The 26,500-nt window shown below is 43.7% G+C and overlaps 1 protein-coding gene across 1 annotated transcript; it reads right to left on the reverse strand.

Moving 5' to 3' along the window:
* Nucleotides 1-724: 724 nt before the first annotated feature.
* LOC133497659 (CD81 antigen-like) lies at nucleotides 725-25,719 on the reverse strand. The gene is made up of 8 exons (XM_061813730.1): nucleotides 25,550-25,719; nucleotides 18,004-18,118; nucleotides 5,477-5,574; nucleotides 5,313-5,387; nucleotides 3,702-3,824; nucleotides 3,520-3,618; nucleotides 3,161-3,244; nucleotides 725-3,072 (listed from the first exon to the last, which is right to left on the reverse strand). Exons 1-8 carry the CDS (start codon nucleotides 25,613-25,615, stop codon nucleotides 3,010-3,012), a joined length of 723 nt encoding a protein of 240 aa, XP_061669714.1. The 5' UTR covers nucleotides 25,616-25,719; the 3' UTR covers nucleotides 725-3,009.
* Nucleotides 25,720-26,500: the final 781 nt, after the last annotated feature.

Consider the following 26,500-nt stretch of genomic DNA (forward strand, 5'->3'; position numbering starts at 1 on the left):
TAGTGGCCTAAGCGCTTAAAATTCAACAATAAAAAAAAATATTATTCCTGCGGCATTGAACATTTTTAAAACTCAACTTTTTTTTTCCTCAGTGTAATAATTGACTTTTGTTGTACAGATTTTTAAACACGCATTTAAAAAAAAATTGTTAAAAGAAATAAATAATCCTACAACTTTCCCCCCTCCATCCATATAACACTGGTGTCAAACTCAAGGCCCGGGGGCCAGCTCCGGCCCGCCGCGTGATTTTATGTGGCCCGCAGAGGCAAAGCATGTGTATCAACTTCCATGATTTTTTCCGTTCAAATCTGTACCAAAATTCCAAATTGTCCTATCATATTGAGATATTACAAGCATTTTTGAAAAAAACATTCCCCTTGATTTGATTCCAAAACTAGTTCAGAAATTTAATGCGTAAATATGATGAGGTGGTTAAATATTTTTAGCGTTTCACAGCCATAACAGCCCTTTGAAGAAAACCGCATGTACAATTTGACATCCCTGGTCTATCATATAAAAAAAAAAATAAATACATTATGGGCTAGAAATAATCGGCACATGACATGTTTTGGATTCCTGGCTAATCATTTCATTTTCGTAACATGGTTTTTTAATTTTCTTTAAAAATCATTTTGCCACTTTTCTTTAAGATACACACCAGGTATGCAAAAAAAAAAAAAATCAGCACTTCACGTTTCTTGATATGAAAATGATTTGTTTGAAATGTTATGAACAGATTATTTTTTAATGACTTTTGTTCATTAAACATGATCATGATTTGTGTTACTATTAAATCAAAAATCTTCTCAAAATGATGACTTGTTTTCCTTTCAACACGTACAAAAAATGTTATTGACAAAACAAAAATCTGGTATGATTATGACTTTTTTTCTCCTTTGTAATATTCTACTGCTTTGAAAAATGTCGCAAACAAACATCTTACTACTTCTGTGTTGCATAAAATGTAAAAATCAACATTTGAACTCGTTTATGTAATCCTCTTAAAGGCGCGTAACGCGTCACGAACAAACATTTTGCCACTTTTGCACAAAATACTAATATTAGGGAAGCCAGGCTACGTGTGTTATCGTCCAAGCACAAAATTCTCAGAACATTACGATTTTTTCCCCGCTCATGGTCTTTACTATTTAATTTTAAAAACGGCACAGGTCAATAAAAAAAAAAAAAAGGAAAATATTTCGAGACTTCATTATGAAAGTTTTTTATAATTATTGACAAAGTTAAATGTTAATGTTTTTAACCAAACATTTTGCCATTTCTGTTTGACCACGTTGCTGAAGCTCAGTCACGTTTTGGGAAGTTTAAAAAAAAAAATCAATTATTTTGGGAATCCTTCATAAATGCAGGTAACATGAGAATTAGTCATTTTAAAAGTGAAAAATGTATTTGGACACCCGTGCCTGAGACTTGGACCAATTTTTCAGCATACCGTTTTTGATTTTTTTTTTTTGTCTTTTGAACGGACGTCAGCATGCGAACGAGCGGCGGACAGCATCCAGACTTTTGGTTCCGGTTCCGGTTCCCCCCCCCCCAAAAAAAACGTGGGACTGCAAGCAAGGACCGTGACGTAAGAGCGCCATCGTCTGGCAGTGAAGGATATATCCATGCGCTCAAAAAGCACTGTTAATATATCTATATATATATATTTACACACAGTTTATACATCAAACAGTTTGGGGAGGTGGGGTGGGGGGGGGGTACATATTAACAACCAGTGTGCCCTCCTCAAATGTGCCCTTTGGAGACCTTTGTGGCGAAAAAAAAAATTATACATGCAAAATAATAATTTGCAGATAACGGACGTGATTTTTGGGGCGGTGGGGGAGGAGGAGGGGGGTAGACACAATTTCAGATCGTAAAAGATGAATTTAACTTATTGACTGTAGGGGAAGTTTGTCAGTTTTTACCAGTAACAAGTTTTTAAACCTGCAAAATTCAACCTTCCATGTAAGTGTAGATGAGATACACCTGCCGCTAGATGGTGCTGTTTCGTCACTTTGGATTGAGTTCAGAATCGCTTTTCAGATGGAGAATGATGAATCTCAGCTGTCACATCGATTATGAGGGGGAAAAATGTCAACAGGTAGGACGTCAGAAAAGTTTAGGCACACTAGATCTCTCGACGATTTAGTACGGTATGTGTCAGGAAGGTCGTCAAAAGTGGCCGTCGCGATCATGGGAAACAATGTGGCGCGTCAGCGGCGCTCACGTCATATTTTTTAGTTGTATATCAGTAAATAATTGATTATTTTGCCATTCAAAATCCTTTCTTGGTCTTGCTTTTGTGGCTGCATAGTTTGAGACGCCCTAAAAATAGACAAACAAAAAAATTAGCATCATATTTCTCTTGAAAAACATTCTTTCCTCAACACGTGTTCTACAGTTTCTCAGGAAGGAACAAAAAATATTTTTTTTTCTGGTGAAAGACGACATTCTCCTCTTTTTCCTAGATTCAGTGCTCATATCGCCACAGAAAATGATTTTTGTGGCTTGGGAAAAATCAGCGAATAAGTTCTAAAACTGAAAGTTAACGAGTTAAACAGATAAATGTTAAATGTTTGGGAATTTTTTTTTGGGCAGAATGCAGTTTTTTTTTTTTTTTTTTTAGGGGTGGGGGTGTATCATTTAATATTCTCCAGCATGTTTGGTGGAAGTACATTATTGGGGTGCAGAGGGAGCAAAATGTGCCAGAAAGAGTGTAAATGTTGCGGAAGAGTAAACAACTTTAAACATTTACCAAAATGATAATCAAATGAAAATAATTGAAAAAAAAAAAAAATGTACCCAAAATGCCAGAGGAGGGCGCACAGGTTTTTAAAAAGGAGGCTATACCGTTGTGTATCTACATGTGGGACGGGGGTTTGTGGGAGGGGGGCGGGGGGGATCTCCAGCATGGGGAATAAAAGACTGGCGGCGCCGAAACGCCGGCGTGCGGGAATCCAGCAAGCTAAATACGCTTCTTGCTCAGAGGAAAGACGCCGGGAGCTCCTAGTAGACGGGACTGTTGCGGATGCCGCAGCACAGAACCATGCTGAAGATCATCTCGAAGATCTGCGCCAAGCACACAAAAACACGGCGAGGGCGTCAAGATAAAACCTTCGGGACCTTGTCGTTAACGGCGACCGCGCTCCCGGCTCACCATGATGACGGCGACCGCCAGGGCGATGATGCCGATCAGGTAGATCTTGTCGGAGAACAGCTCACTGATGCGGGTGTGGCAGTTCTGGAAAAAAAAAAAAAAAAATTAACAAAACATAAAATTTTGTAAAATATAAGATCTGTCATGAATCTAATTAAACAAAAAAAAATTGATTAGAAAGTTCCATGAAAAAAAGTACAATAAATAAAATGGATAAAATACAACAAATCAAAAATAATACTTTTAAAAAATACTCTATATGACAGAGGTGTCCAAACTACGACCTGGGAAAAAGTTGACATGTCCACAATTCGTGCGGCGACCAACAACTATAATGATGGAAAAGTTTGCGGACTTACATAGGAAGTTCCGGAGCTGGGACAAAGTTCGGTGATGCCCACCGCGTCCGTGATTTGCGTTAGGATGGACGTGCCTTGACCCTTGCCGCAGCAGCTCAGCTATGCAAACCAACAAAACAAGTCAACATTGTCCCGGCCTTAAGTCCTCAAATTCTCAGCGGTCGAGAAGCGGGCCGGCGTACCGTCTCGTGGAAGACTTTGAGCACGGAGGCCGCCGCCTTCTTCTTCTCCGTGTCGACGTTGAGGCTCTGCGTCATGGCTTTGTCGTAGATGGAGTCGTAATAGTTGATCATCTCCTTGGTAACCTGGAGCGCAGTCGCCCGCGTTACAAACCCCCGGGAAAAACGGCAACAAGGAACGCGACGGCAAAAACGGACAAACGAGCACACTTCCGAACAAATTCCCAAAGTGGAATGCGAGTTTCTCGTGTCGGGTGGCTCGCAAAGTCCGCTTCCCGGAGCAGGTTCGCAGGCCCCGGCGAGGGACTGACTTGAGCTACTGGAGAACCGCCAAGTAGTTTTCCTTGCCTTCATCCACAGGAAAGTCTTCCTTTCGCCGTCATTCCTTCAACCTTCCTTATGGCCCCGTCACACCACGACGTTCTGGTCAGCGTTTGAGGAAACGTCGGTAGTCGTCCGCGGTCGCCGGGATAGCCCCAGAACAGCGTTGTTTGAACGCTAGTCAACGTCAACGATCGCTGGGAATCGGCGGAGAACGCCGGTCCGGAAAAAAAACTTTTGAACATGCACAAAAGTTCTCACCGAGACCAGCGTTCATCAACGTTTCATTTCAAACACTGGAGAACGTTCAAGAACGTCCGTGGAACGTTTTAGTAACGTTCGCCGAGCGTCGCACGCGTTTGGCTATCGTTGGTCAGTCGTTACTGTAGCGTTACTTGGTTGTTACTTAATCGGTTGCTTTGCAGTGAACGACTCACTGGCGACCTGGCGACGACCGCTGAACAATCCCGTAGCGCACACGGCGTGTAACTAAAGTCAAACGAACGTCCTTTGGCGTCCATTACGCGTCATTCGTGCGTTTCCCGAACGTCCGTTTGCATTCTTGCTTGCAGCGCTAGTCGCCGAAGTCCGCACGCCACCTTTTTTTCGTCTAGGCGGCACGACGCTGACTGTTCACGAGAACGACTGAAGTGAGTATGAAATTTCCAACGTTTTCGTGACACGCCGGCAAAACGCTATTCTGTCGTTATTCACCCGTTTAGTCACACGGTCAATACGCTCGTCTAACGTTGACAAATCGCTCGTCGCGCCACAGTGACACGTTAGCACACGCTAATGGTTTTTAGGGGTATCTTATTTGGTCGCTGTTACGCGCTTCTCGTGCGTTAGACACGCGTTAATCACACGCCAGATGTGTCATCCGCTTTTGAGAACGTTGAAAAATAGAACAATTGAAATGTTCAGAGAACGTTGACTAGAACGTCATGGTGTGACTGAGCCTTTACGTTCTTCCATTCATTTGTCCCGCCTCCTTTCCTTCCCTTCTTTCCTTACAGCCTTCCTTAATCCATCTCAAGGCTTCCTTTTTCCCCTCCATCCTTCCTTCCTTTCATTCATTCATTAGCCCGTCTCATTCTTCCCATATCCTTATTACCTTCCTTCCGTCACGTTTCCCTTGCATCCTTCCTTTCTTCTTTCCTCTTCCTCTCATTCCTCCCCTTGTCATTCTTTCCTCCCCCCCATCCCTGTTGATAATTTCTTTCCTCCCATCCATCTTTCATTTGTTCCTCTACCAAGTCACTGAAAAGGTGTAATTGTTCGGGTTCGTCTTACGGTGTCCTTGTGCATGAAGCCCCAGATTCCGGCGGCCACTTCGCAGGCAAACAGGATGACGAGGCAGGCGAAGAACTGAAGGGAAAGAGCAGAAGAAGCCCGCACGTGAACGCGTGCGGCCCGATCGGGTTGAGCGGCGACGTCCGCGGAGGCGAGCGACTGACCGTTCCCAGCAGGCATTGCGACTCCTGGATGGCGCCGTAGCATCCCAGGAAGCCCACCACCATGATCACCGCGCCCACCGCGATCAGGATGTGCACGCCTAGCGAACACACGTTTGCGTGAGAAATTCGGAGACTGGGCGCCAATGGCAAAAAAAATTAAATAAAATAAAGAAAAACATGGATGGAAGATGGGGAAAAAAAAAAAGAAAAAATCCTGATCATACAAATTGAAATGGACAAAAAAATACTGTAAGAACAGACATTTGAACTTCTGAAAATGCAGACTAAAAATAGATTGAAATTGTAAATCATTTCATTTAAAATACATGTAAAAATGCCAAACTGAAATGAACGAAAAAAATTTAATAAATTAATTTAAGAATATTAACCCATCCATGGTCAGCGTCCCATTTTTGGGACATCATGATTTTCACGCATGTTATCCTTCAGTCTATCAAAATATTTAATTGTTTTAATCTGATTCTGTTTTTTGTCCCACGGGCAGCGTCCCATTTTTGGGACGAGATTATGAATTAGTAAAGTTATCATATAACTGAACTATAAACGAAAAAGAAGTGTTATTTCCTTGATTGTGGCCCGTTAGGAGACTTTTATCTCAATAAGGCAAAAAAAAAAAAAACAAACAAAAAAAAATGCCACCCTGCCTATAAATGGGTTAAAAACAATGAAAAGAAGTTACAACAAATGTAGAATATCAAATCAGCCAACAAAATGAAAACTAAAAAGCTGAAAAATTCAAGAATAAAAATGAATGTGAAAAAAAGTATTCTTGTAATGAGTATTACATATACAATGTGTGCATAAATGCAAGCCATCCGAATAAAAATGCTTTGCACACAAAGTAACTTCAAAGTGAAAGATGTAACGATTGCTTCGGGCCGCCAGAGGGCTTAGCGCTAATTTAGTTAGCAGCCGTGAGTCATGGCTCGGTTATGCTCACAGGAAGTCATTTTCTCTCTCTTTTTCCCTCCTTTCTTCCTCTCTCATTGAACACAATACAAGTGAAAAGTGCAGCATTAGAGAAAAAAAATCCCAGGCCACGATAAATTCATTTCCTAGCTTTTGCTATTTTTGTCCATAGTGATGGAGAGATGAGGCCTCATTTTGGGTGTGAGCAGCGTGGGGTCGATTCCGGCTCAGTGATGGGGCGATTGACTGGCGTCCAGTTCAGGAAGGGGTCCGCCTATTGCCCCAAGTTAACGGGGATAGGCTCCTGCGCTCTCACAACCCCTGTGAGGATAAGCGGCTTGGATGGTTGGATTGGTTCAAGCAAGGCTTCATTTCTTGAAGCCTCATGTGCACACGACACCTCCTTCTGGCCATGTGTGTAATTACAGCTGACATCTTTTTTGACTCTTGGGAATGACTGTGTATTACAAAAAATTTGGTAAACAAATAATTTATGCACGATAAAAAAAAAAAAAAAAAGGTGCTTCATCATCGCGATAAACTCGGGACGGGGCGGGGCTTTTTCTGCCCGAGATGTCGTCAACATTACTTTCTGGACAAGTCCACCTCATCCCGGCTTCGAGTGTTTGGGCGAAGGAGGCGAATTTGCGTGTGCCCGCTTCACCGCCGCCGCACCATTGGCACGAATTCGCATCTATCTGCCCAAACTGCATTTGCTTTCGTTGTAATCGCGCCCGGGGGTCATTATGCAGGCAGAGGACAGCGAAAGCGCTCGTGGAGCTCGGAAAATGGCACCGACGATGCATGCAAGGGAGATTTTATCGATTTGTATCTCGTCTCTCAACGTTCCAAACTATCCCGACACTACCCGGACTCTCAAATGACTGCGAATTTCCACGAAAGTCCCATTTTAATATCGGAGCCCAAAGGGTTTAGATTGTCATCAGAGGTCGCACCGAATTCTGAACCACTTCCCGGACGAGTCACGCAGCGCAGCCGGGAAACAAAGCTTCAGGCGTCATCGTTTGCAGGGCCTCCCCCAAAGGAATCATTTCTCAAAAGAGCTCCGTGCACGTGACGTCACCGTTTTCGCGGCGCCATATTGCCCGTCAAAAAGAGCTGCTCGACATTGTGAGAGACGTTGAACCGGAGGAGAGTATTTAAAATACCGAGACCTGTTGCGCTGTTGGTTGTCACAAAAGACGAGACGGATTTCCAAAGAGATCATTCGATATAATGCCAGCTGAAAAGAGCCGAAAATATCGATGGATTTCGGCAATTAAACGTGATGGACGGTGCCCGACCAAAATACACACGTGCCTGTGGAGCGATTGCTTCATTTCAGGTAGGAATTATTCTCAATCTCAGAAATTACCAAAAAGTATTTATAATCCCAAATTGGATCATTTGAAATGTGTGTAAAAAAAAAAAAAAAGCCACAGAGGTTTACGGAGGTTAAGTGTGGCCGCAATCGCTTCCGTGTACGTTCCGTGGAGACAACTCAGTCCTCTTCCTTTTTTTCCAATCATAGTTAATGAATGAGAGTTTGTGTAAAACCAGGGGTCATTTTTTGAAATATTGATATTTGTATTGAATAGAAATCTGAAAAGATCGATAGATTCTGGCAAAGGTTAACGTGTAGCCGAATACGCCTCCGCGTTCACGAGCCGTCAAAACAGTCACTATTTATTTATTAATTCCTGATTGAGAACAGATCCAGCAACAAAGTATTTGTATGCGTCCAGAGCTTTATAAGCTTTCAAAATTTCCGTGTAAATCTCGACGACTTACTCACCAGATCCATACGTATATCCTGTTGTCCAAGACAAGCGGAAGCGAATTAACAGTCCAATTTCTTATCGGCAAAAACTTCGGCATTAAATACGGGTCCTCTATGCCGAGTTCATCTATTTTTTGCAGGTACGTTCATTTATTTTCACCTTCTAAATGTCTGAGAGTATCGGACAAGACTCTGGGCGTCGTGCTACAAGACATATTTACGTGGCGTCTTTGAGCGACTTAGCATTGAGCGATACTTAGCTTGACGGGCAACATGGCGACGTAAGCAAAAGTCACGTGATTTTATGACGTAGGTGCACGAGAACGCTCATTCATCACTCGGCACGCGCTCTGAAGCCTCGGCAAGTCACTGTTAGCATCGCAAGTGCTACCAATTTTCTGACAGTAGACCAAACCCGACCCGGGAAGACGAGATGTTCTGGAATGAAGGTGAATGTCCCACGCAGGATGTTGGAACGCTGCCGTTTATTATTGGTGGAAGAAGCCAACGGCAAAAAATAAAAAAAAATCAGGCAAGAAGCATCTAATCAAGGAAGGAAATACAGTCCATAATAATAACCGATTATTTCTACAATCAATGGAGCACCTCAACATGCCCCAGATCTAAAAATCATGTAACCCCATCCAAACCTCACTCACTAACGCTTCCCGGAGAGAGTTTTGAATACTGAGGCCCCGACGCGATGAGCGACACCAAATGGGCTGGAGAAAAGGCTAGAGGACCTACGGCCAGAACTCAACAGGAAGTCAGCCATTTTGGTTTGAAGCAAATTTGAATTGCTGAGTTAAAAAGGTCTCAAGGTCCCCCGCTTAAAAATTCACGAGTGAAGAAGCCGTTTTGGGGAAATTGTAGTGATTATTCTGCACTTTGATGAACTATGGAGGGCAAAATGCAGCCTCAGGAAGCAAGCGGGGCTCGGACCAACAACCTTCAGCTTGGGAGACGACCACGCTCCTGAGCAGTGTCGGCCAACTAACGCGGGTGAAGCGCGCTGTTCAATTTGGAGCGACGCCTCGCCGCGAAAAGGAAACAGTTTTGCCAAACCAAATAGAACATTTAGAAACAAGCTCTCTGGTGCACGTCCATCCAAAGAGGATCCGCGCTTAAACTCGATCAGGAAGTCGGCCATTTTGGTCCAAAGCGGCCATCTCGAGCCCACGGCGGGCCGGCTAATTTATTGAGAGTCCACGGTGGATGACAACAAGGCGGCCATGTTCTCTTTCATCCGGAGACAAGCGATGATGTCACTGCAGCCAGAGGCGGAGGCCGGGCCATCATCCTCCTCCTCCTCTTCCTCATCGTTAGTCGTGCTTGTCAGGCCTAATTGAATTGCGGGCCAGCATCCCCACTCTGCCCGCAGAGCCACTCGCGCTAATGCTCATTCGGAAATCGATCCCTTGGCCGAAAGCCCCGCTGCCATCTTTCACATCCAGCCCTCCCTGGATGCCATAATTCCATTTTCCTTAAGCGTCCTTTCCTGTCCGTCTTGATTTAATCTGCCGGCCGGTGCTCCCCCGCCATTACGCGCGCAGCTGCCCGCCTACCTCGCTACGGAAAGAGGCCGTTCGTTATCAAATGGGCGACTACGGGAGGCGACGGCGCGAGCGCCTTGCGTATCGCGAGAACCGCTCAGCCGAGGCCAGAACTCGCTTGGCAAACCAGATCGCCAGGATAAAATCAAGTCGACTTCAGCCCATTTGTCCATTGTCCTTCGCTAGCGACACACACTTTGTTATCCGGCACAACTAATTGCGCTAGGTCTGTTTAGCCCGCTGGCGCCAAAGATGGTGGCTGTTGGAAATGTGTCACCAGTCTAGTCGTAGACGAGGACAGTCTACGAAATCGAAAAACTTCGACCGATCAAGTGGAATATTTCTGAGGTGAACCTTTTTGAATGCGATACTAGCATCTAGTAGCTAATTTTGCCGTTTTCTACTGAGCTGAAGAATGATATGAAACATGTTGACTGGATTTTCATCAACAAAAATATTCACAAAACGATTTGAGATCAAAACTGTGGAACATTTCCGACCTCCAAACAGTCTGGAACGTAGCCTATCTAGCTCAGCTAGCTCTTCCTTGATGAACAGCTAAGCGGCAACTCCCAAAATGGTGGCAGTTTGGTCTATGTTGGCCTACGACAGTCGGAATCCACCCCACGCCCCACAAAAAAATCCAAGAACAAAACAAATATTAGGTCTCATCTTCACCGTCGCAACAACTTTTGCTTTTTATGGGTTAGCGTTAGGCTAACCCGTTTTGAAGTCAAACCGGTGGAATATTTTCATCACAGGAAAAGTCTTGAGTGCGGCACAGTGTAGCTAGTTCTGCTAATAATGGCGCTATAAAATGAGTCATAGACAAAAATAAAATTAGCTGCTATGTGTTGGGGGTGCTAACGCGAGGTCTACAATGTATTGTGACGTTCATCCCCTCAGCCGAGTCCCCACTTAATCGGAACTCCAGATGTGTCGAGCTAGCCACAATTAGCCAGCTATTGTTACGGGACAATGGAAGGCCTCCTCGCATCTGCTACTTCCCGTTTCCTCGGATGTCACTCGCTATATTTTGAAAATAGATGTTGAAAAGTTCACATTTTAGCTTTGGTCATCATTCCTGGATGTTTTTTTTTTTTGCCACTCCGTTTCCACATTCTTAAGAAATACTCAGCAGAAAGTCTTGAGTTGACGTTAGCGGAAAAAAGATGACGGAAGATTCCAGGGACGATTCCCCTCTCTGCCACTTAATTAGCGTGTTCAAGCAGAATGTTTTTTTTTTTTGGAGTGTCTGTACTTGAGTATTTTTCGGAGGACGTTTTGCTTTTACTCATTGCATTTGAAAACAGATAGCATCCAATACACTAAAAACTCATTTCTACTTTTCCTTCAGTACTAATAAGTCGGTAGTTCCACTTTTAGCCCAACTAATTAAGGAAATGAGTGAGTGCTTTTGCCGCTTCTGCTCTGGTTCCACTTTTTTTTTTGGACTGATTTTGTTTTGGTTTTGCTAATTGGCACCGTGGCTCGCGCCAGAGCGGCGGGGGTGGCTAGCCGCGACGCGTTCAAATGGCAGGCTAACGTCCTCCCACCACGTTCCCCGGAGACACGTCCCGGCACTCGGGAGCGGCCGGGTCGGAACCCAGCAATCGTTTTGCCACAGCGCCTAAAAGCCTTGACGGTAAACTTGTTCGATAGACGGAAAACAAAGTGAATGACCGCATTTTAGCGAATAATATACAATTCCTGACAATCTTGCGACAGCAGATGAGGTGACAGGGAGAGTTGGGGAAGTTCATTTTCTACGCAAACTATTTGAAGGTGTAGTTCACTGTTCCAAAAATTAACTAGTTCAGTATTCAAAATTTTGAACTAAGTTCATGTTAAAAAAAAATTAACTAGGTCATATGTCTTTTTTTGGGTTTCCTCGATATGCTGCTGACAGGCTACGCCCGTCCAAATCCGGGAATTTCAATTCCCCATTGTCGCCACCCATTCAATTCACGCTCGTCGCCAGATGAAGCTTTCACCCGACAATCTCAAAAACACGAGAAACACGTTTCTTGAATGGCCTTATTTAAAATGATGAATTGAAACAAAAACAGTATTTCTCTCAATAATGTGCAAAAAAAAAAAAACAACAAAAAAAAAAACATGCACCAGTATGGCAGGAATGACGATGAAAGGACATGGATAAGCTATTCTTCATGGGGATGTCGAATCTCAGATTCGAGAGGAGCAATGTGGTTTTCGTCCTCGCCGTAGAACAGTGGACGAGCTCTACACCCTCGGCAGGAACCTCGAGGGTGCATGGCAGTTCGCCCAACCAGTCTACATGTGTTTTGTGGACTTGGAGAAGGCGGGAGGTCCTGTGGGGGGTTCTTCGGGAGGATGGGGTACCCAACCCTGTGATACGAGCTGTTCGGTCCCTGTACGACCGCTGTCAGAGTTTGGTCTGCATTGCCGGCAATAAGTCGGGACTCGTTTCCGGTGAGAGTTGGACTCCGCCAAGGCTGCCCTTTGTCACTGATTTTGTTCATAACTTTTATGGACAGAATTTCCAGGCGCAGCCGAGGCGTAGTGGGTGTCCGGTTTGGTGACCTCAGCATCGCATCTCTGCTCTTTGCAGATGACGCGGTTCTGTTGGCTTCATCAAGCCGTGATCTCCAGCTCTCACATTAGTGAAGCGGCTGGGATGAGACTCAGCACCTGAAAATCCGAGGCTATGGTCCTCAGTTGGAAAAAAAGGTGGCGTGCAATCTACAGGTCGGGGATGAGATCCTTCCCCAAGTGGAGGAACAGCGGCTCGACACTGAGCCCCTCCCGGACGACCAAGCTTCTCACCTGTTCTCTAAGGGAGAGAGTCCGGACACCCTGCGGAGGAAACTCATTCCGGCCGCTTGTATCTGGGGTCTTGTTTTTTCGGTCATGACCCACAGCTCATGCCCATAGGTAAGAGTAGGATCATAGATCGACTGGTAAATTGAGAGCTTCGCCTTTCGACTTAGTTCCCTCTTTACCACAACAGACCGATACAACGTCCGCATCACTGCAGACGCTGCACCGATCCGTTGGTCGATCTCCCGCTCCATTCTTCCCTCACTCGTGAACAAGACCACAAGATACTTGAACTCCTCCTCATTGAGAGGAACCAGATAAGGTGGCTGGGGCATCCGATTCAGATGCCTCCCGCACGCCTTCCTGGTGAGGTGTTCCGGGCATGTCCCACCGGAAGGAGACCCCGAGGACGACCCAGGACACGCCGGAGAGACTCGGTCTCTCGGGTGGCTCGGGAACGCCTCGGGATCCCCCCCGGAAGAGCTGGAAGAAGTGGCTGGGGAAAGGGAAGTCTGGGCATCCCTGCTGAAGCTACTTCCCCCGCGACCTGACCGGGAGAAGCGGTAGATAATAGATGGATAGATGGATTTTGATAATTACCAACTGTAGTGAAAAAGAACCAAAGAAGAACAGATTCACTCGCATTTACGCCGTGTCCCTAAACGCACTTTGCGTTCTCACTCAGCTGCCGGAAATGGCGGCTGTGGGCGCATTGAACAACGTACGCGTCGCACAACAACATTACACAAATTTGAGTTGCGCAACCCTCTTAAGATCAGGGCCTTCATACTTTCAAAACCCTGCAGACTGTCTCAAATTATACGCAATGTTGGGTTTTTTTCCTCCCCCCAAATCTGGCCTTTTGCATCCTTGACAATTGTGGCACAGAAACGCGCCGATCCCATGAGCAATTTCCACCGAGTGGTTAGTGAGAACCCTCAAAGTGGCAGCTGTGCGCGGGAAATGGGACAAACCCACCCAAGAGGACCTCGTGACTCATCAAGTGTTCACCAGGGAGTTAGGAGCCGTCCATCACCTGGATCGCGCGCTCAGGGGGTGCAGATTTGAAGAGCTTCCGTGGTGCTAATTTCCAGGCGGCAGGCTCGGGGAGGAGCATGAGGAGGAGGAGGGGGGGGGGGGTTTGGGTGAAGGTTTGGGGGAGGGAAGGGAAGTGGAAATGGGGGAGGAAAAAAAAAGACAGACGCGAGACAGCGTGACTCGCATGCTAACCACCAGCAGATGGGGAACAGAAAAAAAGGGGCCAGAGTGGAACGAAAGAGGGAGGGAAAACTTTCACACAGGAGGAGGAGGAGGGGGGGTGGGGCCACTGAGGAATTTTTTCCGACACCAACAAGGCCTTCTCTCCTCTCCTCGGCTCGGCTGGACGACATCACAGAGGAGCGTCCATCACATAACGACGCCCCAACCCCCTCAAAAAAAAAAAAAAAAGTTTCTTTCCGCCTTTGCTCATTTACCGTCGAGCCGTCCACGCTAATGCGACAACTCACGCCCGTCACAAGACGAGCTGCGTCGTCAGAGCTCACGAGGCCGTGACAAAGCGTCGTCAAAACATTTTTTTGCACAACAGCTTGGGAGGGGTCAGGGCTGGAAAAGAGGGCGTCGCTACGCCTAGTTCTGACCAAGCTCTGACGCAAAGGCAAAAAAAATTCTCCAGGGATGACTGTCATCCAAAAGGTTTATGATTGTGTATATACTGTAAATACAGTCGTGCCTTGACTTGGGAGTTTTTTCAGAGGCGAACGAAGACGAGCCGTCGTTCGGACCATGTTGCACATATTCTCCATCCTCTGTGAAAAAATATTACTAGCGCCTGCTGAGAGGTTGTGAGCATGTCCAGACGCGTCTTTTTTAGTGGGCGCAATTTTATTACCGCTACAAGATCTTTATTGTCCTGATGAATTACCCCAGAACCCCAACTCTCACCACAAATGCACAACTCCCCTCCGAAAAAAAAGTCTTGGTTCAAGGATAGAGTCCCTGGGGGTAAAGGTCCCAGTCCTGGTTTAAGTTTGGGGGTGAATGTCCCCATTCTAGGATAAAGATGTTCCAGTACTAAAGGCGTCATAAGTCTGGGGTGAATATCAGTGCTGGTGTAAAAGTACTAGGTCTAGGATAAAGTTCCAAGTAATCGACTGAAAGTCTTTGTTCTAGGATAAAAGAGTAGTTCAGGAATAAAGGTCCAAGGTCTGAGGTAAAGGCTATAGTTCTCGGGGGAAAAAACAGTTCCTACGTCTGAAGTACAGGTCCTAGTACTTGGATAAAACTCCTGAATCTGTGGTAGAGGTCCTTGTATTGGAATACAGGTTTTTGTTTTGGGGTCAATGTCCATTTCTGGTGATATGTGTGGTACCAACGCTGTTATCCAATCATATGGAGGCTCACACTTGATTGGTCCGTTAGGCTGGAGCCTCATTGGAACAGTCCATTCACATGTTCACACCTAATTGCACAAAATGGTGGAGACCACCTCGAGTTTCACGAAATTAAAACAAACTCAAGACTGCTAATCCGAAAATGTCACAATTTGGACGCCAAATCTGCTCAAATATTCATGTTCAAGTTTTTTTTCCCTACTCTCTTCTGCCCAGACAAATAGCGCCTAATCGGACACATGCGCACAACCGAAAGTACGGAAGACCAAAAACTCTGCAAAAAAATAATAAATACGAGAGGCAAGGACCAAAGACCGCCGAGAAACCGCAAAACGCTTTTTTGTTTGTCCAGCTGGCGCTGACGCGGCTTCTCGGGACGGTGACCTCCGAATTCCCGAGCACTTTTGACAACGCTGGCCGGGTTCGAGTGCCGGTTTACAAACTGAAAACGGCACCAGAACGTCCGATCCTCGAAACATCGGTCATTTTTTGGATGCATTTTGGACAAATCAGCCTTTGACTGGAGTATTTGTAAATGTGCAACTGTGCTCACTCAATTCCTCCCTCTCTTTTTAACGGTCATTGGTGCCAAGGAAGTATGCCCAAGTGATCCATCTTAACTGAGAGATAAGCTTCGTATGCCGTTTTTTTTTAGCCTGGGTTGTTCATGGAAGTTACAGAGCGTCTTGGTCCAATCGGCACGAACACAAAAAGGCATTCTGTCAAAATCAAAGTGTCATGCTCATCAAGTGTTTTGGGGATGAGCGTTAACAGCTTGATTAGCAATTAATTACCTGATGCAGATTAATTGCAAAAAAAATATATGCATGTATAATATATAAAGTAAGTATCTTTCGGCTTGTCCCTTTCGGGGTCGCCACAGCGTGTCATCTCAGATGAACGCACATATATGTATAATATATACTACTGATAAACTGAATACAATTATTTTTGCTCCTTTAATGGGGACAATAAACATTTGAAATACAGGCAGCAATTCAGCAATCGACTGTTTTACAATCCATTTTTCCTTAAGTATATAACGGGAAAAAATAAATAATCTGAACCCAAAATAGATATGGATTTTTGCCAGTTTGAAAAAGCCTCACGTCGGGCAACGAAATCCTCCGCCCGATTAGTCGGTCGGGCCCCATTTGCGTTATCGGCATGATCAGCAATTCCACGCAGGATGTTTAATACGATATCGCGGGAGACAAATGTACAGTTTGTGCATGATTTATGACGTCCCATCTTTCAACGTGGTAAATGCTCACCTTTCATATGAATTTGTCGATAATGGACGCCACATTGGTCTCCATCAACAAGACCGCGAGAGATGCCGTCCACTTATCGCGGCCATTAATAGTTAATGTCAATTTACGTGTACTCAACGGCAGCTAAAAGCTACTTGAAGCCCACAACGTCGTGTACGGCGTCGCTTCGAACTTCTTTTGCTTTACGACACGGCGTGTAGACAAGGCAGGAAACTAAAAACTGAGCTACAACTATTAAATAAAAGTAAAATATTGCTTGCATTCATTTGTTTTTTTCCCAATATTTTATGAATTAAAATGCACGTTATTTGTTGTTCAATTTACCTCATTCAGTAATTTATGTGATTCAATGTAAATGTTAAAATAAAAAAATAAAAGCTATATAAAAATGTAGATTATACTCAATAAATTCAGAAAAAATGATCATGGAATGTTCATTTGACCTCATTCAGTAATTTGTGTGATTCAATGTAAATAAAATAAAAACATAAAAGCTATATAAAAATGTAGATTGTTCTCAATAAATTCAGGAAAAATGATCATGGAATGTTCATTTGACCTCATTCAATAATTTATGTGATTCAATATAAATATTAAAATAAAAACATAACAGCTATACAAAAATGTAGATTCTACTCAATAATAAATTCAGGAAAAATGATCATGGAATGTTCATTTGACCTCATTCAGTAATTTATGTGATTCAATGTAAATATGAAAATAAAAACATAAAAGCTATATAAAAATGTAGATTATTCTCAATAAATTCAGGAAAAATGATCATGGAATGTTCATTTGACCTCATTCAGTAATGTATGTGATTCAATATAAATATGAAAATAAAAAAAAGCTATATAAAAATGTAGATTATTCTCAATAAATTCAGGAAAAATGATCATGGAATGTTCATTTTACCTCATTCAGTAATTTGTGTGATTCAATATAAATATTAAAATAAAAACATAAAAGCTATATAAATATGTAGATTATATTTATTATTAATAATAAATTCAGGAAAAATGATCATGGAATGTTCATTTTACCTCATTCAGTAATTTATGTGATTCAATGTAAATATGAAAATAAAAACATAAAAGCTATATAAAAATGTAGATTATGCTCATTATTAAAAATACATTCAGGAAAAATTATCATGGAATTATTAAATTAAAATACAATATTAGTAACAGGTATCTAGCCATTTTTTCCCTGAATTTGATGACAATATTTTTATTGAGTAATCTAAGTTTCTGTAAAGTTTTTAAAAATATGAAAGGAAACTACCTAGACCATAACTTTGCGAGTCGATTTGGATTTAACATATTTTTTTTACATTATAATGGCTGTTTATTAAAAAAAGGGTGAATCCTAAATTAGTTTTGGCCAAATATATATTTAATTTACCCTAAATAAAAACAAAATAAACAATCACATGAATTTATTATTAAAACCCTTTCTGGGCAGGGGTTGCAAATTTGCAACAGGTTTAAGTCCAGAGTATCATTTTCTGAAAGTATCGGATTTTTCTCTCTGCAAAATTGTATTTGGTCCAGAGAGGGTTAATCAAGTAATATGTTTATTGATTATAATAACTACATTTATTTTAAATGAAATGGGGAAAAAAAAGTAATTACAATTGTTTTGACTTTTTTTTTTTTTTTTTAACCTCGTATCTCCATGAGCGAATCAGAATTGGTCCGCACGAACGTTGCGCGTCGGGAACGTCCGACGGCCGTCGCCGACTAGCGGAAATCTCGGCAGCGGCGGCTGAACGCAAGAAAGAGGAAGCACGTACTGATGTAGAAGGTGCTGGGCGCCTGCTGTCCTTCAAAGTTGATCTCCAGCAGGCTGCTGGTCTGAGGCTCGTGTCGGAGCCACAGGGCCACGCCCAGAATCACGCATCCCACCAGCTGAAAATGCAAAAAAATAAATAAAAATAAAACGGGAAAGTTGTCAGCCATTGTCCTCATCATCATCATCATCATCATCATCATCCTTACTGGAACACTTGAACGGTATTTTTATTTTTTATTGACTTACGAGTGCTCCGATTTACAAGTTCTCCATTTTTTTTTTTAATTAATAAACATTTTCTGTTCAGCTGCACAGCCTTTGTGATGCAGTGCTTGTCCCGCCTTCGAAATACTCCCACTGCTTATTTTTAGTTTTAAGTATTCTTCTGTTTATTGGAAATGCACCCGGACAGAAAAAGGTCTCCGGGGACCGGACCATGTGAACCACAGCGGTACAAAAGTGACACTGTCTAAGTATTGGAACCAAAGTTTCTCAAGTTACGAGCCATCGCTCAACAAACAAGTGAGCTTCTGGGCCAAACTTGACAACAAAGCGGGAATAAAATATAGGCAACTGTTGTTTATTGCCATTCAGACGTTTACTGGAAATATAAACCAGGAACCACACAAGGTATTTAAACAAACCATATCACTTTGTGTCCTCGGAACGTCGGCTAGCTTAATGCTAATACATAATGTGAAATGCTATAGAGGGGTTCACAGACTTAGCATTGATAATACCGTAAGCGGACGTCTGCAAAGCGGACTTCCCCCTATTCTTTCAATTCTTTTACTTTTTAGATTGAATGCAATTGTAGAGGCCATTAATTCTTCTTTTCTTTTCGGCTTGTCCCGATTAGGGGTCGCCGCAGCGTGTCATTTATTTCCATCTAAGCCCATCTCGTGCTTCTTCCTCTGGAACACCCACACATGTCATGTCTTCCCTCACAACATCCATCAACCTTCTCTTTGGTCTTCCTCTAGCTCTTAGCAGTAGTGGCCATCAATTATGCGTGTTTTTTTTACCGGTCCGTATTCCCTGCAAATGGTGGAGGGTTAAATGATAATACAGGCGTAAATTGTTTATCGTCTCCGGAAAACAAGAGAAAAAATTCTGTAGCGTTGTGGTCTTCATGCTCCAAAGCCAAGCAAATTTATTTGTATAGCGCGTTTCATACACGAGGTAACTCAATGTGACTAAAGGCATTTGAAAACAAATAGATAACACTTTTAAAACGGGATAAAAACAACAAAAAAAGACAAAATATAAAAAAAAAAAAATTAAACTTGCATACAGTGCAAGTAATATGATCAAAAAGTGGATATATTCTAAAAAGCATGACAAAAATGAAGAGTTTTCAACCTGGATTTCAAAAAATTCCCACTTGGGGCTGACCTCACCTCTGTTGGCAACTTCTTCCATTTGTGTGCAGCTTAACAGCTAAATGCTGCTTCGCCATGTTTGCTTTGGACTCTGCGCTCCACTATTTGACCCGAGTCAGTCGACCTCAGAGCTCCACCCTCAAACCCACGAGTTTCATAGACATGCACGAGGAGATTGCCCCCACCCCCCATCCTCCCGTGGCCAAAATGCACACAGCAGATGGAGAAGCGCCATGACCATTGAATGATGGCAAGAAATCATGATGCACAAACTCTTGAATTTTTCGCCTTCTATTGAGTTATTACTGTATGCTTTCATCTCGTTCTGAATTTTGGGGCGGCTTGAACGGATTAAGGTTATCTCCGTGCATTTCAACGGGGAAAGAGGATTTGAGATGCAAGTGGATGCAACAAATTCAAATGACAAAAAAGCGAAAGCGCCACCGTCGTGCAAGACTGTGGCCCTCTGGACCCCGCAGCCGAGTCAGACCGAGTCAATTTATTCATCATGCACACAAACAAGTCGTGATGCGCGGGAGCGCCGACGTCCCGCTCGACAAGTCTGCGCCTGCCGTCGCCGTGGCGACGCACCGTCTCGGCGAGCCGCCGTCGTTCCCGAGCGGACGACGGTCGCTGCCTGGCGACCGTGGCGGCCAACTCAACTCGGCAGATGGGCGTCGCCGGGCTCTGCAAGAAGCTCCGCATGTAAACATGCTTGCAGCCTCGTAAACTTTTGGGATTTATTTAGAGAGTATATTTATATACACTTTGGAGGCTGAGCAACATTTTCCAGAAAAAGAGGCCTCAAGCTAAAGATGCGGTGGGCAAACTTTTGTGCGCAAGCGCCGCGTTTTTGTTTTCTCAACAGCCAGACGGGCCAAATCATTTCTTGATGAAATTAGGAGAGGAAAAAAAAAAAAAACAGCTCTTTTTAAATTGACCTTTCTTTTATAAATAAAAATGATTTCATAAATGCAGCATACACCAAAAAATGTATTTTAGACACATTTTTCTACATGGAAGCGGAATTAACTATTGATGGATACATGTGGCTCTTTCATGCTACATACAATAAAGCAAAAATATTATTGCTTCTGTTCATATTCCATTTGTATACAGATTATTTCTTGATACATGGATATATTGTACTTTACTAAACCTCATACAACATTTCAGACTATTTTGCTGAGTTTCATTTCACATTTAATTTGAATTCTTCTTGTTTTATTGTTCTTGCGTGCTCCTACTTTACAGCAGAAAAAGTTGGGATTTCCCCCACAGCGGGACTAATAAAAGGCCTCGTCTATGCTACTCTTCATCTTTTTATTCCAGAACTTTTATTTTGCAATTTGTACGCCAAAGCGCTGCAAAGATGAGGAAGCTTGTGGAATACGTGTTGATCGGTCCGCCATCTGTTGCCCGCGCATTCCGCAGAGCGGCGGGGGGGGGGGGAGGCTAACCTCGCAGTCAAAGCGCGCCGTAAGACGGGAAAACACCATTCGGGGCGTGAGCTCGACCAATCGGAATCGACACGTCCCATTGGCCGACCGCAGAGTGTCGTGTTGAAACGTGACCAAGTTGGGGTCTATTTCAGGAGAGTTGGGGGGGGGGGGGGACAGAATGCGGGGCATGTTGGCGGAAGAGCGGGGGAGGGGGGGATGGGGCGAGGCCCCTTGTGTTCCCATAAGACTCCCCCCAACTCATGGGGAGGCCCCCCCCCTCCCCTACTACGCGTGGCACCTCCCTCTCAGTGTCCGTCTGGCGGTGATTTAGGAGCTTTGGTAGAAGCTAATAACGCTAAAAGCTCTAAAGTGGGCTCACTTGTTATGAAGTAGGAAGGGTGTGAGGGGGGCGAGAGGGCGTGGGGTGGGGGGGGGGCGTCAGCAAGTTAAACGACCATCAGCCTCGTAAAATAACACTTTGCTCTTTAGGCATTTTTCGAGTGCTTTTGAAACATGTATGATCCATGTATCGTCTTCTCCGTTAACGCAAGACAATCCCAATCTTTGGAATTGTCGACTGAAGCCGCCACAAAATCTTCGATTCTTTCGAGGGGCGCAAAATAAGACTAAATTCCCGAAGTGGGGGAATCAATAATTAAAAAAAAATGAAATGAAAAATCTAACAAAATACAGAAAATACTTCATGTTTTGAATATATGGGTACAAATTTTGTAAAACGGCACTATACATAGGAAGAAGGGGTTTCAAGAATTTTAAAGTCAACTTCGGAGGTGCATATTATACACGGGGCGCATTATACACGACAAATTAAGTTATGAATACTATTGAGATTGTGGCTAATTTGTACAATGCAACAAGTTAACTTATGTGTACAACTGTATAGCATGATTTTGTTATGATAAGGTGTTTCCTTATCAAGGGTTAGTTTTGCTCACTCGTTTAAATGTGTGTTTGTGTGTGAGACAAGTAGCTTATGCACTAGCATCGTATCTGCAAGTGGAGACATTTTGAGTATAGTCTGTGAAGGGATTCGTTTTTAAAAAAACGAAAATGCTCGAGTGGCCAAGTCTGTCATAAAATGTATTAAGTTCATAGCTGCTCTTTAACTAGGCAAAAATATAATTCATCCAAACACCCGATTATTCGGTAGAAATTTTGGTAGGATGCACGAACACTAAAATATTTGATCACCGCAGCCCTACCAACGCTACATCGCAGTTGTCCAAGAGTTCATACATGTGATATTGTATAGAACGTATTGGAAGTATTCAGTACTATCACGGGCCCTTCTCCATCAGCACATTTTGCATGTTTTTATTTGAACAGCATAATTGGCTGATTAGTTTTCAGAAAACAACAATAAAGAAAATCCAACAAATCATGAGTCCACTTGTCTGATTCATTCATTTCGACTTACAATGACCGGGACGACTCAGAAGCTGCACGACAGGTGCTAAACTTAAATGTCCGGGGGCCAGGTCTGACTCTCATTGGACTAACCAGATGCATGGCTAACGCATGTTAGCACCAGCGCTAATTCTCAACACCTGGCCACTAGAGGCGTTTAAAAAAAATGTATATATAATATACAATTACAAAGTAGCACTTTTTTTTTTTTATTAACATTTACACTTCAGGTGTGGAAGGAGTTTTTATGGTTTTGGACCCCAGTGTAAAACCTTAAAACTAGTGGCTGGTCTGTCCCAAGTAAAAGACAGAGCTTGGCGCTCGGGCATTGAACTAAAATATCAGATTATTTTTCTGGTTTTGGCTTTGAAGTTTTTTTTTTTTTTAATTCCTCTGCCTTCTTATGCATAACAACGAGTTGGAAAACTTACCATGAACTATGGAAGATGCTAAAAATATTGTTTAAAAAAAAAAAACCATCCCGTCAAATAAACTCAAATTAGCCGTTTAAAATTGATCCATTTTTCAGATCAAGCATGGCATCACGTGAAATGTCAGCTGGGCGGCCATCGCAGGATGACATGCTGTGTTTTTGCTATTTCTTGGACATTTTTTTTTGTTTTGAAAGTTCAACAGTCATTATAATTGCTATTAACTCATTCCCTGCCACGGACATTCTTATCGGTCATTTAGAATACAAGCGTTTACTGCCACGGACGTATATGTTCATCAAGGAAGAGGATCCGACCTAGCTTGGCGCGGCTCAAAATAAATGGCAAAAAGTTGCTGATGTGCGCCGAGTCAACGTTCTTGGTGTTATTCTTAGTTATAGATCTGGAAATACAAATATTTTGCTGTTAAAAGCACCTTTGACCGCAGCTAGTTTAATGTCATAAAAGCAAAAACGGCATCAAAGTCAGAGGTAAATCTTGAAATAAACTCTGGGCTGGGTGATGAATTATTAGTCAAAAATAACAAACAACATGGCCGACTTACAGTTAAAATAGGGGCAACTGTTTTGGAATCAACGAACAGTCTGTAAGGAACAGCGATATGCTAAAAATGAGGTGATGCACCTTTGTCGGCTTATTATTTTACAATAAAAACTTGTAAGAAAGAATTGTGAGTTGATTTTTAAATGAAGCGCACAAAGAGCGAAAAGCGAACTCGTCTCCAACGGAACTTGAACCCTTGAAGCTTTTACGACGGAAGTCATCTGTTCCAGATTTGCCGCGTCCCAAGTTTGCCCGTAATGGCGGGGAAATTGCTTCCAAATGCAAACGCGGCGAGTTGCTCTCCAGGAATGTGTTGCCTCGGCGATGCTCAAAATGGAGCAACAACAGTGAGGAGCGACCAGGAGATAAGTAGCTAAAAGCAGCCTTCTCGCCGGAAGCGGCGACGGGACGCGCGGCCATTACGGGTAAAAGGCCGCGGCGCCGTCTGTCGCTTGTAAACAAAGGTTCTTTCTAGTTGTTAGACGGACGCGTATGAACACGTGACGGCCATCCGTATGCCGGTCGACGGGCTTATTCTTTTTCATTTAGCAGGAAACGTTGGAACCCGCTGACGCTTGCGATCTTTATTGTGAGACAACGCAGCGCAGTTGTGAGGCAATGACTTTTCAAACAGCGATTATGATTGATCACTAATAAAGATGTCAGATGCAGGTTGTCGTGTGTTTCATTTTCATTAAATTTGTTATTTCCAAGATACTCCTTTTATGTTTATCCTATTAAATATTTGTAAATGGTAACTTTGTGATGTAAAAAAAAAATTGTTGTTAATGTATCGATTACTTATAAATAAATGATTCAAAAAAAATTCAAATAACTTATTTTGTGGTTCCAGCGCTGGCAGGGCGAGAATAGGACGACAAATAGCGAAAATCCAATCGATCATTGATGCATTCTTTCCCCCAGAAAAAAAAACATGAATAAAGCCAGAATTGCAAAGCGAAGTATTATGAAATTGTAATTTATATTCCAAAAGTGCTCAACTGGGGGAATTTTTGCCAGTTGCCCAAAAGACACAAGGCGGGTTTTGTTTGCCCCGTCACGGGTGCAGGCCTTTTCCAAGTTCGTGATGGTTTTTTTGTAGGTCGGCCTGTCGACCCCGGAGGAGGATCGCCGCACTCGCGGTCGGCATAAAAAAAACGCTCGCGGCCGCAGAGGTTAAGGCCAAGGCGACCCTGTGCGGTTTGGTTTCCAACGCGCATACGAACTGGCCGACAAAAGAAAAGAGTCCTTAAGCGGCCTTGGGACTCGTGTTATCATTAATAATATTGTCATTGATGTTATTGATGTGTTGCTTCTTGCGGTAGGCTGATGACGGCAGCGCAAGGATGCTAGGATACGCACCCCCAACATACACACAAAGTACACTGCGTGGAAAGAAGGAATCAGAGCGGTGACTCAGTGGGAAAGCCACAAAAAAAAAAAATATCCCAGTGACGACCAAACTGGGGAGTTTTACAACAGCCTTTCTCGGCGTGTGCGCGTGGGCTCCCATGACAACACAACTCCCACACAAACCCGTCACTGCAAGGAGGAGTCAACAACAACGCCACGCAAATTGATCAATCAATCAATAAATGGCCCCGTGAATCGTCGCCCATGTGCAAAATGGCGCTGGAAGACTGCAAAAAAAATGACTTGAGACTCCGACGGCAAACATGGTGGTCGTGGGCGTGTCCAGACCTTTATGACGACATCTCCAAATTAATTTTGTCGCATTTTGGTGGGACGAAGATGGTCCGATCCCGAGAACTGTTACAGCGCACCACACACACACACTTGGCCAGTCTCGTGGAAACCGATGGTCAACACTTAAGTTTCACACAAACCAAAACACACACCTTCCCTCCCTCCTTCCCTTACACGCAGCAAAGCACACAATCCCCTCGAGACACACAAAAACACTCACGCTCCCACACACCCCCCCCCCCCCCATCTCCACGCACGCGGGCGCGAATGATTCCGAATGGTCGCCATGTTCCACGCAAAATGCTGCTTGAGACCAAATTCGAAGAGCTCACAGACCTCGTCGGCGTCAAGCCCACGCGTGATTTCACGCGCTCCTAATCAATCAATCAATGAAGAATTGCAGATCACAGTCCAGATTTCATCATTTGTTTTTTTTTTCCTTCTTTAAAGGGCTCGTATCGCTTTCCGTGTCCGCGTTTGACGTCCACGCGCTTGCCGGCGCCTTCGCGTGTTTGTCGACCGCACGCACGTAACGCACAATGAAGCCCTTAAAAAGCAGCAACGACAACAAAGACAGTAAAATGGTGGCTGACCCAGAAGAAGAAGTTCAAGAAGAAGAGCAGGTACTTGATAAATTTGGTGCAGCCTTCGACGCCCATGCTGACTAACGGAAGAGATTTGCTACGCGTACGACGACGACTGCGAAGATAACGGCTCCAAACTCCAAGTGGACGCAGACAACACCCAAGTGAGTGGAAGCGGACGAGCTCCGCCCCTTCCGCCGAACGACCCTCCCGCCAATCCAAGCCCTCTTTTTTTCCAGACACGCCCCTCCGAGTGAGCTTCCGGTACATTTTAGGCGCAAGTGTCGACGTTTTGCCGGAGTCAAAACACGTTCGTGCGTTTTCCGTGCCACTCACGAGGCCGCCCGGACCTTGTGGATGTGTTCGGGGCCCGGATCGGTCAAAAAGAGCGCGACGCATTGATACTACAATTCCCAGAATGCACTACCAACCCGTCAAGGTCTACTCAAAAATATCGACATTTTTACTTCTTTGTGTACAAGGGTTCGTTTTTTTTATGCCACTTCTGATGTTATAAATGTTCTTGGGTTGAGCTGTGGTGTTTATTAAATGAGTATTTTTCATGTTTCCAAACTCCCAGCTTGATGAAACTGGCGCACACAGCCGATACTACAAATCCCAGCATGCACTGGGGCGCTGGCAGTTTCGTCTCATTTGTCTTCGCTGCTCTTTTGAGCAATATTAAAGCATTTTTTGCCCGCTTTATCCTTTGTTACGCAAACGCGAAGCAACATTCAAAGCAACGGCCGCCGATGACCTTCAAAATATTAGGCAAAGATGCAGCAAGACGGCGAAATACATTTGTCAATTTTAAATAATAAAAAAAAAAACACTCAAACACTATTACTAGTAGTTCAGCTCAAATACACTACATGTTACAGCAAAACATTACTTTGGCCCATGTATCATCTAAATGTTTACTTTGCCGTTTCACTACTTGAATATTAATACTTGATTACT

This window comes from Syngnathoides biaculeatus, chromosome 3, assembly GCF_019802595.1.
Source record: "Syngnathoides biaculeatus isolate LvHL_M chromosome 3, ASM1980259v1, whole genome shotgun sequence".
In the NCBI taxonomy this organism is placed as follows: domain Eukaryota; kingdom Metazoa; phylum Chordata; class Actinopteri; order Syngnathiformes; family Syngnathidae; genus Syngnathoides; species Syngnathoides biaculeatus.